Source organism: Siphateles boraxobius, unplaced genomic scaffold (genome assembly GCF_051911475.1).
Source record: "Siphateles boraxobius isolate OS27281-9 unplaced genomic scaffold, OSU_SipBor_1 56, whole genome shotgun sequence".
Lineage (NCBI taxonomy): Eukaryota > Metazoa > Chordata > Actinopteri > Cypriniformes > Leuciscidae > Siphateles > Siphateles boraxobius.
Genome location: NW_027509182.1, coordinates 7,366,304 through 7,384,902, shown reverse-complemented (window position 1 = coordinate 7,384,902; position 18,599 = coordinate 7,366,304). Strand labels below are relative to the sequence as shown.

At 36.7% G+C, this 18,599-nt stretch overlaps 2 protein-coding genes and 1 non-coding gene across 3 annotated transcripts; 1 reads left to right on the top strand and 2 right to left on the bottom strand.

The window, feature by feature from the left end:
• Positions 1 to 1,012: 1,012 nt before the first annotated feature.
• Positions 1,013 to 4,912, top strand: pex12 (peroxisomal biogenesis factor 12). The gene is made up of 3 exons (XM_077206573.1): positions 1,013 to 1,326; positions 2,295 to 2,830; positions 4,316 to 4,912. Exons 1-3 carry the CDS (start codon positions 1,201 to 1,203, stop codon positions 4,704 to 4,706), a joined length of 1,053 nt encoding a protein of 350 aa, XP_077062688.1. The 5' UTR covers positions 1,013 to 1,200; the 3' UTR covers positions 4,707 to 4,912.
• Positions 4,913 to 6,711: 1,799 nt separating this feature from the next.
• LOC143715140 (Z30 small nucleolar RNA) lies at positions 6,712 to 6,807 on the bottom strand. The gene has a single exon (XR_013195677.1). It is a non-coding gene; the product is annotated as a Z30 small nucleolar RNA (small nucleolar RNA).
• Positions 6,808 to 10,480: 3,673 nt separating this feature from the next.
• On the bottom strand, positions 10,481 to 17,075 carry orai2 (ORAI calcium release-activated calcium modulator 2). Its single transcript, XM_077206565.1, has 4 exons — positions 16,911 to 17,075; positions 15,228 to 15,273; positions 14,310 to 14,545; positions 10,481 to 12,849 (listed from the first exon to the last, which is right to left on the bottom strand). The coding sequence occupies exons 2-4, from the start codon at positions 15,262 to 15,264 to the stop codon at positions 12,295 to 12,297; spliced, it is 828 nt and encodes a 275-aa protein (XP_077062680.1). The 5' UTR covers positions 15,265 to 15,273; positions 16,911 to 17,075; the 3' UTR covers positions 10,481 to 12,294.
• Positions 17,076 to 18,599: the final 1,524 nt, after the last annotated feature.

Below are 18,599 nucleotides of genomic sequence, written 5' to 3'. Positions count from 1 at the left end.
CACGACCGAAACAGCAGCCGCCTTTTACACTTCATCCTGAACCAAAACAACCAGCGTATGCTGCGTCCACACCACTATGGAAAGCTGTGACTTGCTAACCTCTCCGAAAATTACTTAAGTTTTACAAGTTGTGTGGTGTATTATTTATAATAATAATATATAAAACATATATGTACCCCTTATATATTATTGCATTTTGTAATATATTTTTCATAAATATTTGTAATGGAATATTATAAAAATAATTTATTAGAAATATTAAAATGTATAGTATTATTGCACTGGTTTACGTTGCAAGAACAATCTTTTTTTAATATACACTGCAGATTTGTTTATGTATTTCTTCACGTTGTATCCTATGGCTTTGTTTTTAGTTAATGGACCAAAATAAATTAGAATATAAATTAGGGTTTGTAAAAAGCCCATATTTCCGGTAACACTACAATAAGGTTTCATTTGTTAACATTAGTTAACTAACATGAACTAGCCGTGAGCAATACATTTGTTACAGTATTTATTAATCTTTTATAATGTTAGTTAATATAAATACAGTTGTTCATGTTCCTTCACAGTGCATTAACTAATTTTAACAAATACATAATTTGATTTTAATAATGTATAAGTACAGGTACATTTTTAAATTAACATTAACAAAGATTAAAAATGCTATAGAAGTGCAGTTCCTCATTAGTTCATGTTAACTAATGAAACCTTATGGTAAAGTTTTGTGCATATATAATATTTCCCCGTAATATTATTAACTGTCCGATACAATGGCACTTTTATCTTTAAGAATAAACATGCATCATTGTTTCAAGCATTGTTTTTGAAGTTTGACATTACGATCTGACGTTATTCCAATTCATTTTTTATTTTGAAAAGTAGTTTTCTTGATAGATTTCGAGTCCAGTGGCCAAAAGAACAGAATGTTTTATAGAATACCATTTTTTAAATCTCATCCTCCTCTCACTCCATCACAGTAGATGGCAGCATGAACCCATGTTGTTGGCTTAGAAGCCTCCAGTGAGCACACAGAAGAATACCGACATTAACCAGGAAAACGCATTGACAGTTGAATCGTGCATTGTTTTTCTGCACAGTCCTTTTCTCCACAAATAGTCTTGTGTGATGTAATATTACTAAAAGACTCTTAGGACTAATAATACACGTTTTAACTGTCAAAGTTCACATCCAAGTGCGATGGCAGAGCGAGGGGCGCATTTGACCACAGCGGCTCCCGCTGAAGACAGGCCGTCTGTGTTTGAGGTGTTAGCGCAGGACTCATTGATGGGTGCTGTCAAACCTGCATTACTGCATGCTGTCAAGGTATGCTTACGAATTTAAAACACCTTGTACTGGATTTGCAACCGTTTTACAAACATTGGTTCCTGAAATTATGATGATGGGTGTAAAGCATAAGGTCAATCATAAGTTGCATCTAAACATCTATCCAAACACCCGACAGATTTTCAAGTTGTTTACATTAAGAACTTGGGCTACATTGAGTACTAACAGCATATAATATGTAAACTCTGTACTCTATACATAATATATACCTCTAGTATAGTATATACTGTGGTATGTTCTGGTACTTAATTCAGCCTATTTGAATACCAAGACCTATATTTTCCATGATTTGCAGCATAAAGAACACTGTGCTTGTAACCTGTATCCCACAATGCAGTGCGTTCAACTTGACCTTTCATTTCTATTGTCAAGAATGAACTAGGTGTTTTATAAACTGTTCATTATGTGATCGGACTGCCTGAAGCATTTTACAAAAAACTGAATTTTAAAACAGAAAATAACCATTTTATTTTGTGAAATTTGGCACAGGTCAGGGGTTTTCAATCTTTTAGATGCCACAGACCCCCAATTATGATCTTCTCAATGCGATGGACCCCCATGATATAATTGAAAATGCATCCATAGGCATATAGTTTTTTGTATAAAGACCCATATTTATATTGTAAAAAATTAGTATTACAAATATGTCGGTTTTGGAAAATATTTTGTTTAAACTCATTATAGTTCTATACGATTAGATTTATTTACTCATTTATTTATTTTAATCTTAAATTTATTGTTATTGTATTTATTAAGGTTTTTACAGTTTTTCTTTAAATGTTTCCGTGCATCCCAGTTTGAAAACCCTGTCATAGGCTAGTCCTTTTGAATTCACTGTTGCAAGCATAATTTTATTGTGTTACATGTTTAAAAAAAAGAGTATAAAACTGTACTTTACAGTATTATTAACTGTGCTGGCATTAACTGTGCTGTGCCACTGTCCACAGATCCTTGCTACATCCAACCCTGCTCGCTATGGGTTTCTATGGAGGAGCTTTGATGAGATTTATGCTATCCTGGATATGTTATTGCAGCATCATTTCCTTTCCCGCACCAGCGCCTCATTCTCAGAGAACTTCTACGGCCTGAAGCGTGTAGGAGCAGACGGGACACGTGCTGCCCATCTAGGGCTCCTGCGCAGACAGCACTGGCGCTCCTTGCTCCTACTGGCCCTCCTTCCTTACCTGCACACCAAACTGGACAAAGTCATGGCTCGACAGAGAGACGAAGACGATTTCTCGATCCGCTTGCCACAGTCCTTCATGCAGAAGTTGTACAGGGCTTTTTTAGCTGCGTACCCCTTTGTGTGCATGGCCTGGGATGGCTGGGTCTTTTGCCAACAGCTTTTGTATGTTTTTGGAAAAACACGGACACATTCTCCGCTTCTGTGGATGGCAGGGGTTAAATTCTCATATCTCACGGCTAATGACATCCAAAGCCTGGATCTCAAGCCATCAGGCCCGGCACTCAGCCCCAGCCAAAGGTGAGTTTATGATGTTTATTTTGAGTTTATTTTTCTATTTTGGCTGGGTAATATTCACACAATTTTCACAATTCTATATAGATTAATTTGGATATATATAAGGTGCAAATTTTCTCAAGGAAATCTCTCAACTAATGCTATAAATAAACTATTCAGGGAATCAGTTGGTAGCTACATTCCTAAAATATTAAAGGTTAAAATTAAGTCTTACCACACCAGCAATTTTTTATAATTGTCACAACATTTTCGTGGCCTCCAGAACATGGAATATATCAAAGAACAGAGTCTAGCTTAATGCATACTTTTTTATCAACATTTGAATGTGGGTAATTTTCATTAAAAGAAAGCTAAATTTTATCCAAAAAGCCAAAAATCATGTTTTTGTTAAAGACTACAATCAATATCAGATTCAGAACGATGATCAAAACAGACCATCGACACCCCTAATGCTGGCACAGTCCTATAGCTTGTACTGGGTCGACATTTCCTTCAGTAACATTAGGGAGTTTTGATTTATTTGCTGTTTAATGTTGAGGATCGCGTTATTTTACACATGCATTTGCATACATATGCTATCGCTTGTTTCTATTTCTTTTCCGCCTGTATTTTTGGAGATTCTGTACTTTTTCAGAAGATGCATCATAGCGCCCCCTACTGTATAACAGTGAAAACACGGAACGCCGGAAAACTTAGTTAATGGCGGGAAAGAGTTTTTGTATATTCAACCACTTAAATTACACATAATGGCATTTTTATAATTATAAATTTATAATACTACCTTTATAATTATGTTTCTACTCCACTTTGTTTTTAAAAGGTGGCTGTCATAAAATGTATATTGAATAGTGAAGAGCAGTTTAAAAATTGTGCAAATATTTGGCAAAATGCTCCTCTCTAGAGTTCTGACTGAGTTTGTGGACACTAAATGGCTTTTCTGAAGTAAATGTAACATTAGGTAAATTGATTATTTCATGAGACGTGATTAATTTCAGTAGTTGTACTGTATTTTTCAACATACCTTCTGATGTTCAGTTGTTTATTTCGTGCTGTAACTAGTAAAGCAGATCATGTGCCGTCAGTTTGTGCTGCTTGAACTGAGGCGCTACAGTGATGTCACTCCATATTAAAGAGCGCATTATTGTTTGAATTTTGTGATAAAATGGACAGAATTTGAAATCTGAGACTTTCATATCAAAAGTAACAAAGGTTTTTGTGATTTATTGGATGGGAGGTGTACTACAATGTTGTTCATTCATCAACTGAGAACAGCATAGACTAAAAAGATCAATTAATGGGATTTAAGAATCAAAACTGGTTCATAAAAATAAAAATCGAGAAATCAATATTTTTTTACCCAGCCCTAGAAAAAAATTCCTTTAAGTTGAAAGAATCAGCAAGTTTTCTTAATACATTGTCAAATTTTTTTTTTGAGGTTTACTAAAATATAAAGATGCTTAATCATAACAAAAGTATCTTGATTTTCAGCTTTGTTGAGAAATGTCAGCGTCTGGCCTCTACAGCAGTTGGCGGTGTGGCTGTATCTCTTTCAACCAGCCTTTCGATGGGAGTGTTTTTCCTGCAGTTCCTGGAGTGGTGGTATTCATCCGAGAGCCAGAGCACCGTTAAGTCCTTGACCTCTCTCCCGACCCCTCCGCCACCTCTCCACCTTCACAGCCAGGAGACGTCACTCATACACATCAAAGTCTGCCCGCTCTGCCGGAAAGTGCGCACCAATGACACTGCCCTCGCCACTTCAGGCTACGTGTTTTGTTACAAGTGTATATATGTATATGTTAAAGCCAACCAGAGGTGTCCCCTCACCGGCTACCCTTCAGGACTGCAGCACCTCATTAAAATATACTCACCGGATGGATAGATTCAAATAGTGTTAATGTTTTTCAAGATGCCTTAATGCTAATCTGTCCGATTTTACATAATTATTGCACATAGTTAAAGTGAACGTTTTGCTAATTGTTATCCCAGGGAAGACTAAAATGTCAAATTCATTTTTATGATGTGGTTATTATGGTCTACTAATTTCTGAAATGTGTAAATATTAAATTTGTACAGATATAATCCCTACTGATCATCATTGCTGACTCTTATTTACTGTCGCAGTGCAAAGGAAGTAGTGATATATGTTTTCTTCCGTATTGTGGTGTACACACAATGGGCCTCATTCATGAAACAATCGTAAATATGTGAGTGATTTGCGCGTAGACCTTTCCGAAAACTCTTCTCCTGATTCAAAAATACTTAGTAACCGTCATATGTGATAGTGAAATGTGTTAGTATGTGTTAATGAATTCCAAACAGTCGTAATTCGGGCGCGCGTGCACGCTCATTCTCAATTATCATAAATCCCGCCCATTAAATCCGACTGAGAACTATATATGGGTATCATATTATGACACAAACGAAGGATTTCAACACGTCTTGTCAAAAGCGAATGAAAAAGAAAAATTTCTCAGGTGCAGAAATTGTAATTTTGTCTGAAAATACGCCTTTTGCACAGCGCTCTGTCTGCCAAATCTAGCAAAAGTGTTATATCAGCCATTGTAAATGTTTCATGTTATGCCTGATTTTGGAACCAGTTCCATAACAATTTAGGGGCTATTATTTTGCCCAGCCCTATTGAAAGCAATTAATTATCTGATTAAAGTGTTCCGTTTGCAGATGCTATTCCTGGCTCTCATAATAAAAGTAAAAAGAAAAACCGTATGTATTTACTATATATAATATTTTTTTCAAAATGCTGTGTAATATGCATCCGAATAAGGTTAATTAAAATGGAGCCTTATTAATAAGCAAAACGTTCGGATGTTAAGCGCACTATTTACGCGTGGCTGGGAGCAGGTGTAGATTTCTTTCGTATCAACTAACATTTGGAAAATACGAATATTTTAAGAATAATACAGCGTTTAAATCGTTTTCACGAATCAGTGTGAACGAGGTTCGTTTTGACAACTTCGTCGTCTGTAGCCTATATGAAAAATGAAAAACATTTTTAGTGCATTGTTGTGTAAATGTACCCTAATTATGATTAGAGAAGACCTGAATAGTTCACCAAAGAGAAGTTTTTACTGGATGGTCCAGTTATGATTTTGATTGAATGTTACGAGGTCAAGAACAATTTTTAAAAATGAAACATGCAGATGAATAGTAGTCACAATAAGTCAATGACAAATATGCATTTTCATTTCATGCTGACTTTTATTCAAATACATTGAGGATTTTTCCATGTTTTTTTTTATCACTATATTAATTTATTTGATTTTTAGAATAGTAATTCAAACCATCTGTTTACTGAACCCAAACAGTTTTAGAAGAGCACAGGACAGTATCTGATACTGATGACAGCTGATCAAACTAATTCAGATCATTTGATGCTACAGTTCCAATCAAATTGGCTTCATTATTTTAGCAGAGGATTTCATATAGCAAAAAGTTAGAGCTTATGCTGAAATATATAGTGTCTGACATCTGTTTCAGCTTAGTGACAGCAAATATTGTAATACTGTCACAGTAATTTACAGCATGACTAAAACAATAGCCAACACGCATTCCAAGGGGCCCCAAACTAAACTCGTTTTATATAAAGTCTAAACTGGCTGAATAACAGAAAGAAAACATTTTGAAAAATCAAACAAATGACAAAAAAGAAAAAGGGGGGCTTTTCACACTTGGAATCCACTGAGCTATTCTATTTTCCATGTAAACTAAACAATAAAAAAAGACCACTCCCTAAAAGAATGCATTTTCCTCGTTACAGAACTACCAGTTAAGACAGAAAGAGATTCTAGTTTTATTGGTTCCAACCTTTTTAATGCAAATTGGGTCTCTGCTCAAACTTTCCCCTGAACGACCTACAAACATGAGAACAGCTCAGAGAGAAGATTAAACTCACTCAGATCTTGGTCAATGACGCCAAAGGGCAGCAATACCAAGTCAGACATGTTCTTTCACTCATCATCGCTGCAGGATCTGAGCTACATGATCTTTTTCAACGATTTTTCAGAATCATTTGCCACTAAACATACCACCAAAGTCTGAAACTAACACGAAAAACACGGACTTTGCAGCGTCTCGCGCATGACACGTCATTCTAAAAACGCGGCACTCAAGTTAAGAGTTTAACCTTTTAAGAAAACGCGTTATTATACGCTTTTTGTCGTTCCACTGACGTGCGTCTCGCGTTTTTAACAACAAAAACTTGTAAACATAGGCTTGTTTCTCTATGGAAATTAATCATAAGTCAAATAGTCTACTTGCCTGGTTGGCACTGCACATTTGAATTTGTTCTAAAGCTTAAAAGAACGTGGAAGTCTGTCTGAACCTGGTTTCCTACAACAGCATCGTCAAGAAAAGCCCGCTGTTTTTCAAATCATTGACTGATTAGGCAACAAGGTAACTGTTTTTGCCTTTCAATCTTTATAATTTGAGTGGCTATAAGGTCTTTACTGCACACCTGTTCTCACTTCATCATCATTAGCCTGTGACACAAGACAGCTTCACTTGAATTTCTAATCAAGCCCAGGGGATCACTATTAATTTGGAGAACTAATTAATATCACAGAGTTCAGAAGAGGTTGAATCAGGTTGTTCTCTAACAATTGGCCGCTAATTCATTTGGTTAAGATGCTTGTGACTAATCAAAAACAGTCACAGTAAAACTAGATATGTGAGCAGTGTTTTTCCAACACTTCAGCCCTTATTAAATTAATCAAATGTCAATTTTTGTAGCGTCTTGACGGAACATGTCAGGAGAATCAGGAGAGTCTCCATAGGTTGGCTATGGGTGCAATGCATAAGAAAAGGTTCTTTATTGGTTTCAAATTTTAACACAGAATCTTTCCATTGCACAAAAGATAATTAAAATGTTCTCTACACTATAAGAGGAAATACTGAGAGCTGTTGCCTGAAAGGTTCTTTGAGGAACCAAAAATGGTTCTGCATCGCTACGAAACCCACTTTTGGAGTCTTTATTTTAAAGAGTGTACAGTGCAGCTGTACTATTATATATACAAATCTTATTTCTTGACAGTTCGATCAATTAGTCAAAGATTCTGTGGTAAATATTACTTTCAGTGCATTTGTCATGCCAAGAAGCTGATAACATTGGATTGTGGGAAACATTTTGCTCAAAGTCTGTTCTGTGCATGTAGAACAATGCAACAAAAAATGCACAGTACACATACTTTGTAATGCAGAAACATTCTATTCCAAATACAGATATTAAATCTGTTGCTATTGGTAATAATACAATCCTTAATTACAACAATATCCTTATTTTGGATATTAATATGGTTTTTGTTGTTGTTGCTGATGCATGTTCTTTTAAATGTTTGTGCAGAAGGCAGGCTATATTAGACTTTTAGAATTTCTATGCATTATAACTAGACCCATGCTTTAATCTAATTTGAAATGCTTCTCTCAGCCAGCGTGTCACCTTTTCATGCACTGCAGCCTTGGTTCATGTGCGCCTGCCAGTCACAGCCGTGAAACCTGACCATTCACTCGCAGCTAGTGAAAGGCAGATACTAATGACCAGGATTAGTCTAATGCAGCACTACACAAATCTCACACAAACATGCCCGGGCCATATTTCAGCACAAAGTCAAAATAACAGGTATTATATTTTACACGAAAAAGAAATCACATTTTTGTGCCTTTTTAATTCCGCATTGTGACAACATTTTTAAGCCAATTAAGCACAATTCCCAATCAAGCCAAATTATTATAATTTCCATTTTTCTTAGGGTAAATTTTGGATTAGGGTAAAAAGAAAATCACTGTAATGATGATGTTTTTAACTAAAAGGAAAAACAAATACAATACTACAATGATGCATTTTTTCGTCCTAAATGACACACTTATGCACTTTTTCGTCCTAAATGACACACTTATGCAATTTGTACACAGGCGTGCAGTGTATGAATTTAAGGTTATTTGGTCACTCAACATCAGTGTCTGATAGCCCCTCTGCTACGTAACTAAAGCTGCGACAGTGCATGAAGTGTCCAGCATTTCACACAACGGCTGCATCCAATATCACATACTTCCCTACTATATAGTAGGCGAAAAACAGTATGTGACAAAAGAAGTACAGGTGCTGGTCATATAATTACTGTAGAATATCATCAAAAAGTTGATTTATTTCAAGAATTCAACTTAACAGGTGAAACTAATATAGACTCATTACATGCAAAGTGAGATATTTGTTATAATTTTGATGATTATGGTTTACAGCTTATGAAACCCACAAAATCAAAATCCCAGAGAATTAGAATATTACATGAAATCACACAGTAATTAGACAGGAATACAATGGTCATTGAACCAGGTTTTGGTTATTTTGGCAGTGTGGGCAGGTGCAAATCCTGCTGGAAAATGAAGTCAGCATCTCCATAAAGCTTGTCTGCTGAAGGAAGCATGAAGTGCTCTGAAAATGTCCTGGTAAACGGCTGTGTTGAGTGAACAGCACAGTGGACCAACTCCAGCCAATGACATGGCTCCCCAAACCAAAACAGACTGTGGAAACTTCACACTGGACTTCAAGCATCTTGGATTGTGTGGCTCTCCGTTCTTCCTCCAGACTCTGGGACCTTGGTTTCCAAATGAGATGCAAAATTTGCTCTCATCAGAAAAGAGGACTTTGGTCCACTGTGCTTTATTAAATCCAGAGTCAACACAGCCATCTACCAGGACATTTTCAGAGCACTTCATGCTTCCTTCATTTTCCAGCAGGATTTGCACCTGCCCACACTGCCAAAAGAACCAAAACCTGGTTGAATTCCTGTGTAATTACTGTGTGACTTCATGTAATATTCTAATTTTCTGGGATTTTGATTTTGTGGGTTTCATAAGCTGTAAGCCATAATCATCAAAATTATAACAAATAAAGTCTTGAAATATCTCACTTTGCATGTAATGAGTCTATATAATATATTAGTTTCACCTGTTAAGTTGAATTCTTGAAATGAATCAACTTTTTGATGATAATCTAATTATATGACCAGCACCTGTATGTGTGAATTCACACAGTACTCATAAAAGAGTAGGCAAAAAGCACCCGGATGACCTACTCCGTCCGGCGAGATTCTGAAGTGTGCATACGATGGACACTTTACTATCCACGAGGCCACGGGAGAGGATTTATGAATGGCAGTAAAGCGACGCAACTGATGTTAGAAGTTCACATGGTAATGACAGCATGGTGAATGTAGTACATCTAGATTACATTCATAACTCATACTATATAGAACTTTTTTTTTAGCGTCCGTGAAGTAATTATTCTAAATAAGTACCAACTCAATTTGGATGCAGGCTTAGTTTTTTCAGTAAATTGAGTGTCATCCAGGTATTTAAAGTGCACTTTTTCGATTTGGAATTTTCAGTGAACACGCCACTCGCACTAAATACTACAAAACAGCATAGAATAGTGCACAAATTGGGACGCACCTATTGTTTTTTATTCTAGTAATGAAATAGAGATTTTAGTGATATGTTCACATTCACCCTTTGTCTGCTGATTCAGTCATTCCTTATAACAAAAAAACCACAAAAAAGTCACAAGGAAAAATAGAAGGTTTTTTCTTGAATAGATCTCCAAGGCATGCCAAATTTCCATTGGTCACAGAAATGACAAAGTTTTGAAGTAAACAAAATAGGCTGTTTATTTGACATAAATTAACATCCAAGTACAGACAGTGTGGAAGGACATGCTCAACATAACATTTCGATAATAGTCGGCTACGTGTTCTGGACGCAAAATACGTTTCACACTGGATATTCACTTGAGTTTCTCTACTGATGGTGTGGCATAATGCAACAACAAAAGTATCAAAAATGATACTAAAAATATTTAAACGCACACCAAAGCAAAGTGCTTTTTAAAAGCCCCTTCAAACAGAGTACACAATTTTGGTCAAGTTCCCTTGTTTGAGCAACTGTGACAAGAGTAGCGCTTCACTATGCCTAATTACAGAGTCGACTCATGAACATACTATTAGATTAAATGAATGCTTCAGGCATAAAACAAAGCAGCAAAGTAGAACTCTGCATTCTGAAAGAACTACAGCAGTTGAAATCAGTCTGCATGCTGCAAACAAACCAGACACATCATTTCCATGGACTACACTACAAGTGCACTTTTGACAGTTTAGTTATTTAAGGCAGGCAGAAATTGGTCCGTCCTCTTTTCCCCGTGGAATGTTTTCCTCAAATTGACATTATTTTGAGCCTGACAAAAGGACTGCCAACTCGGTTCACATTAAACGGCTTCAGCTCGGCCTGTGATAAAAGCCCCTGTTTTATAACTAACTGTCCCCATTAAAAGTTATTTCTTGGAGCAAATCACCTTTAAAGTGTGATTATAGTCGTCAACAGCGTAAACTTCTAGTAGCCCACAGTAATAACATTCAGTTGGACTCGTGTGAAATATGGATAACTCCATCTTTGTGCTTGACAAGTGACAGTGCATTACAGTACACATGCAAGAGCTTCAATGAAATACAAGTGCGCACTGTGCATGGCTAAAGCATCTAGATTTCACACCCAAGCTAAAAATACTGCACTACATATAGGTCTAGTATGAGCGATACTTCTGTAACAGCTTTAAAACCAATCATTTTTTTGCCATGACAATTCTGCTGGCTGGAAAATTGCAGTATTACACATCCACTATTAAACATAGATGAAACTATGTGGAGCATTACTTTTTAAAGGCATGAACATTCAGTCATCGTTTACTCACCCTCATGTTGTTCCAAACCTGTAGGACTTTCTTTCCTCTGCTGAAACAGTGTCTTTGTGTGTTTTGGTCCATACAGTGATCCAATGTTGTTTTGGACCCCATTGACTTTTACTGTATGGACAAAAACATTGAAACACTCTTCAAAATATCTTTTGTGTTCTGAAGTAGAATGAAAGTTAAACGGGTTTGGAACGACCTGAGGGTGAGTAAATAGTGACCGAATGTTCATTTTTGGCTGGACGATCACTTTAAACCGAACCTCAAACAAGCATGTACACTGAAAACGCTGTATATTTTAGTCAAAGATTCTCTGGCAGTGACTCTGGCAGCTCTGATCACAAATGGATCCAAGACCAAATCATTTGGTCTCACTATCTGTGGCACACTATCGATCCAGGATGGCATGGCAAAAGGAAGAGAAGTAGTATAATGATATTAAAGAAAGCCACTCTGCGATATTCACTTAGTGTATTTAGAGGCATAGAAACAGAAAATGGCACTTAATGTGACCTTAAGCCTAAAGAAATAAATAGCCCTTCTGTTTGAAATCTTGTAAACGTGCGCCTTTTTCTCACCTTGTGCCTACACGTGTAATCCTTTCACCTGGCAAAAAGGCATTTCCTCTATGAATAAAATAAGCCCGAAAGACTTTTTGATGTGCTTGAAAGCTTAAAGAGTCTAGCAATGGAACGAAAAGCATCCCTAGATCTCACACCGATTGCAAGCCTCGCTCATGGCCGTCCAGCTGCACCTTGATTTTGTGCAGTTCCTCAATCTCCTGATGGTGCCGCTCTGTTTTGTGTCGCACTAGCGAACGGTAGAAGTGAATGGTGAACACCACAAAGATCAATCCGACCGGCACCATGATGATGGTGGAGGCCAAGGCCGCCTGCCAGCCACTGTGGCCGGGCTGAACCGCAGGAGAGCTACAGTTCTGCTGCTTGAGGACTGCCCCAGAGTCTACCGGCAAGAACTTAATCCAGCAGAGGAGCACCACCTCTGCCAGGAACAGAATGATCCCTAGAGCGGTGGAAAAGCCCCAGGCCAGCTCGATGTAGTGGTGCATCCTCTCGTGGGGAGACTCGGAGACGGAGTTGAGATTGTGGATGTTGCTGACGGCTTCCACGTTAGGAAGGATGCAGGTGCTGATGAGGAGGGCGAATAGATGGACGGCCACCAGCACTGTGGTACAAACGCTGAAGGCGATGAGCAGGAAACGTGGGTAGTTGTACTGCATCTCCAGCTGGACCTCCACCATGGCCACCTGGTCATGACCACATCAAGAAATTATAGTTGTTGTCAAACGATAACTGAATTGAAAGCAGCTTTTATTTGATATAAACTTGAAGACATCAAAAGTAAAAATCCCATTTGATTTTTTTTAATGATAAAAAAATATTAAAATGCATATTAGAATGATTTCTGAAGGATCATGTGACACTGAAGACTGGAGTAATGATGCTGAAAATTAAGCTTTGCATCAAAGGAATAAATTACATTTTTAAATATATTCAAACAGAAAACAGCTTTACAATATTACTGTTTTTACTGTGCTTTTGATCAAATAAATGCAGCCTTGTTGAGCAGAAGAGACTTCATTCAAAAACATTAATGCAAGTCAGTGTCATTTTAAATCCTTAAAAAACAAAAAACTGTTTATTTGCTGAGTTTCCAACAAAAAAAAACTACACTACCCATAATCCTGATGAAAAATCCACAAATAGCGTGCAACAGTGCCCACCCATTTTTCAGCAACATTGGTTCCAATCGTGTATCAGCATAACGGGTAATGTAGTTTTTCAGCACAAAATCGCATGTTAAACACGATTATTTTAAAACTGAGTTGAAATAATGCAGGCTGACGTCTTCAACAGACGCAAACACCATCGATTAACAACCTTGTAGCTCACTGTAAGGTTGTCTTTAAAGGTTTATAAGCTATGGAGAAAATGAATGGAGTTTTTACCTCCAGAACCCGACTGTTGCACTCTATTAGAGAAGATGTTGTTACTACGGTAGCTCAACAAATACCGCCCACTCCCATGAATCATTGCAAAAAATGCAGTCAAGTCGGTCAGATTACACTTTCTTTGTGTGTCTGAATATTTGTTTTATATCTACGTCAATAACAAACAATCACATAGGATTCTGTTTTGTCCTTAAATTAAACAAAAATAGATAGAATTATAATAATTGAACTAGCTACAGTCTTGTCTTTTGTATGTGTATAATGATGCGATTCATCTCTGAGTTACTTGCTTTCATAACTCTTTACTGAAGAATGTTTGAAATCCCTATGGAGAAAATGAATGGGAAAAATACTTCCGGTCATGTGGGTGGTCACTGTTATGATCTATTTTGGCCAAAAGTGGTTCAAAGTTTCACAGGACAATGTGAATGTGTTTTCAGACAACCTCCAATCCATCTAATGTTTCTAAGAAATTCAACAGCACGCAAGCTTTAAAATCCACAGTGAGTAAACAAGTCTGATATAGCCGAAAAATGCTGCCTTCGGACGAACCAACTTTTTCCACTTTTGATGTTATTTCTAGCGAGAACTTACAATCGTGGTAATTAAATATTCGCTTAGTCATCATCACCAAAGCTCACTCTATTTTACTGTAGATCATTAAACCGTTACGCTGCCTCAGAAGTCTGTCTCAAATCAGATTCGTGCGGTACCACACACATTTTGAAGGATCACACAGAGTGTAATATACTGACCATGGCGAAGCCAGACAGCAGGGCTGAGGTTCGGCTGGAGGCCTTGAGCTTCGCCCTGCTGAGGTACAGTTTTCTCCATGAGAGAGCCTGGACCGAGTGGTGGTTAGAGGTGACCAGCTCCAGATAACTGCGGCGAACCCAGTCCCTGTAGTCCATCCCACCCCCGTCCTGCAGCCGGTCTGAGCCCCCGGGAGCGGGGGAGCCCATTGGCACATTGAGCTCACTGCTCATATTAGCTGTGAATAATCGTTTAATCACAATGTCATATAGCCTATTGTATAAAGCTTATGTTTAATGTAAGAGCACTTGTGGCCATTTGTAACGTGAATGTGTGAGGCTTCCAGTTATTTCAGCTTTTTCTGTTATTCTGCTTGATATTACAAACCGGCATTTGCTGTCATTAAATTTATTTGCATAAACATAAAAACGCTGGTTTGTCGTGCAAACATTTTTACTGTTAACTGCAATTTGATTATTCTTCTAGTAATTTGCGGCTTATGTTATAAGTCTCACACATTCACAGAAAAAAGCTTACTTCTGCATTGAAAAAAAAGATCCAAAAAAGAAAGTCTATTGAAAAAATAGACTACAAGTGAATACTACAGCACCATATTTCAGTTCAGAGTTTATCTTATATCACGTGGCTATTTTGGTGATATGTGTGAAGCTGTTGTGTCTAATAAGCCCATGAGGGCTGGGCACCATAAAAGGTGTTTGACACTCAAATAAACAATAACTAATAACTAACAAGATTCAAACGAACACTCAATAAGTAACAAAAAGGTACCAGATATACATTTCCGATAGTTTGATGGCATTTTTCTAAGGACCTTATAAAAACCATGGGATATAAATATGGTAATCATTCTGATATCTGTGTGATATAATGATTATAAATTTTATAAATCTGAAACATACCTGATTGACCTTGCCCTGCTTTAGGACTGGTTTTCATAGCACGTCTCTAGTAAAAAAATAAAAATGAATATGTTACAGAATAAAACAATAAGATTTAGTAAATGTTAAGCAAAAATAAACAATATAAAAACCGAAATTCTTTGTCCCTGAAGGAAAAACTGGACTGTATTTGTCTTGAACTCTGAACTGAAATATGGTGCTGTAGTATTCACGGTACTCTTCAAATCATTATAATATAAACAAGAAAAAGATATAAATAACACCAAGTTAAATATGTAACAATAAAATTACTTCGTAAGCCAATAAAAATAATACCTTCTTTATAACATTATACAGACTTATTAATACCTAATAATCTAAAAAAACATGCATACAAGATTTCTAAAAACGGTTTAACTGTAAACTGTACTACCAGAGGCCACCAACTCCTACTTTGTATGTAGATCTGATATATTTTTCATTTCCTGACAGCTCACATGATAGGCTAACTCCAGAACTGTATTTTCCCCATAATCCTCACTGGCATCCACACCAGACCAACTCACACTTATTATTGCACTGCAAGCTGTTACAGTTAATCTATAGCGCACCGTTTTCTAGTACAGCCTGGTAAAATAAAGATATCCTTCCTGATTCACTCCATACAAGTCTAGGGCTGTAGCTAATGGAGCAGAAAGGTAACCACAACATGTTCTATATGTTATTTTAAAAATGGGTAACCATCTGAACATAGAGGTTTGCGCTTCGTTTACTGTGGTTATTGGTTACTTATTAGCTTCTGATTCCTTTGCATTAAAAATAAGGCCGAAGCCACCCAGTGATACACTTAAAGATTTGTATCAATAACAAGTATCATTAAAAATATAAAGCCAAGTATGAAAGCACCATCAGAGAATAACAAGAATATTGGGATAGTTCACCCAAAAAAGAAAATGTTGTCACTACTTAACCTCGTGTTGTTCCAAACCTGGATGAGTTTCTTCTGTTGAACACAAAAGAAGACATTTTGTAGTATGTTGGTAACCAGACAGTTAATGGCACCCATAGTAGGAATAAAAATTAAAAAAGACTGTGGAAGTCAATGGGTGTTTTCAACTGGCTGGTTACCAACATTCTTTAAAATATCTTCTTTTGAGTTCAACAGAAGTAACTCATACAGGTTTGGAACAACATGAGAGGGAGTAAATGACAAAATTTTCATTCAGGGGTGAGCTATACCTTTAAGATATGCCAACTAATTTTGCACAGGAAGCTTTTTGGACCTGTGCAATTTTAGCCTATTTCCATAATATTTTGTAAGGATCTGTTGCTCATATCAAATCATACAGTGGAGCCACAAAACATTGCGTATGCTTTCCACATTCCTCGATATTCTAAAAAAGCATGTGGTTATTTTTAAAGATGAAAGTAGCAGCGTTGTGTTGGTTATTTAAATGGGCGCCACGTCATACGCATCCGCTTTGGGACAAAAAGATGTGCAAGTAAACAGTCTCGGTCTTAACATAAGCGTCTACCAAAGGTTATTTTGCAAACCGCAGCTATACACAATGAACGCCAGGCCACAGATGTGTCTCACCACATACAATTTCCTTTCCTGTCCACTGAAGCACACAATGAGAAAGCATCACCGTTCAAACATGCGCAGCTGTACTGAAGTCATCAATACGCTCACACCCAACTCACATTTTTCGCCAGTCACTTTTTGTGTTCACATCCACATGAGGGACGACTGAAAGTGGACACTGAAGAGAAATGGACGTTGACAGCTTTAGCTGGACATGCTTTTCCGCTCAAGCGATGTCCGATTACTGGACGAATCGTTCTTTTGAGTCGGATCTTCGATTGAATAAAATGAATTAGTCTGAGCGGTTCTCGAGTCAACGATTCATTGAACTGAGAATCGTCTCCGCGACTCCGCCATAGACATAATATGACTCACAATGAGCCGAATAGCAGAAATATTACAAATCAAATTTACTGCAACTGTGTTTATTACTTTACTTCATGGGTTTTATCAACACACATAGAAAATAGTTCACTTTAATAAATACCTTAATATTTTTTAATAAAATGTATGTATTTTGAAAACCACATAAACCGAGGAAACACCAATACAGACCTGTTTACATACGACTTTATTATGACAAGCATGGGATGCCATGCCAATATTGAATCAGTTGCTCGAACCGGTTCTTTGAAACGAACAATTCAAAAGAACCGGTTCGCGGAGACGATTCAGACTTATGTCACGTGGTCTCTACTAAGTTATATATCACGTGATGAGGATGAGCCTGTTTTATCCCTTATCCCAGTTGGAAGTTTTGTTTTTACGTTGAAAAAAAAATGAATAAACGTTTTTGTTTAATTGAATGCCTTTTGCTAACTTCTGCCATTGTCAAACCCTCTCCCCCCTGAGCCGTGGCTTTATCTGCAAAGGAGGGATTTGTTCCAAAGACGTCGAACACTCCGATGTCCCGAAGGCGCAAAATGAGTGACAGGCAGAAAGCGTTCTCTGATTGGCCAGTTTAGTACATGGGCCAGCCCCTTACCATTCCTTGTGCTGTTCACAGAGCCTTGCGTTTAATTAGGTGCTCTCTGAGGACCAGCTATTTTTCTGATACCCATCTAAAAATAGATTTTTTTCTCTAGCTGACAGCACAGTTAGATTTTAAATAATACATTTTGTAGTAATTCCACGGAATTTGACAATTATTACAAGTAATTAGAGTGAAAAATAGGCTATTGGTTGCACTTTATTTTAAGGTGATGTAGTTACATACATCACCTTAAAATTAAATGTAGTTACATGTAGTTAAGGTTTGGTTTAGGGTTACTTGTAATTATGCATAATTTACAATCATTAATATTGAAAGTACATGTAGTAACGTATAACTACATCACATTATATTAAAGTGTTACTGAAGCTACCATTATACATTAATACATTTCATTGTTTTTTTTGTAACTAATACTGTTTTTCTTTGTCAGTTTGTCAAGTTCACTCGTGTCAAAATTCACAATACTTTTTTTATCAGTATATATGCACACATATATTCAGGTGAAACTCGAAAAATTTGAATATCGTGCAAAAGGGATCATTTTAATAGCTTACAGCTTATGAAAACCCCAAATTCAAAATCTCATAAAATTAGAATATTACATGAAATCAATAAAAAAAGAAATTTAAATACAGAAATTCAGCCCACTGAAAAGTATAATCATGCATATAGTTATATATTCTAAAAATATTAGTTTCACCTTTAAATTTTAATTACTGAAATACATGAACTGTTGCACGATATTATAATTTTTCAAGTTTCACCTGTATGTATGAAAAAAAATATATATATATATATATTAACCAACAAAGAA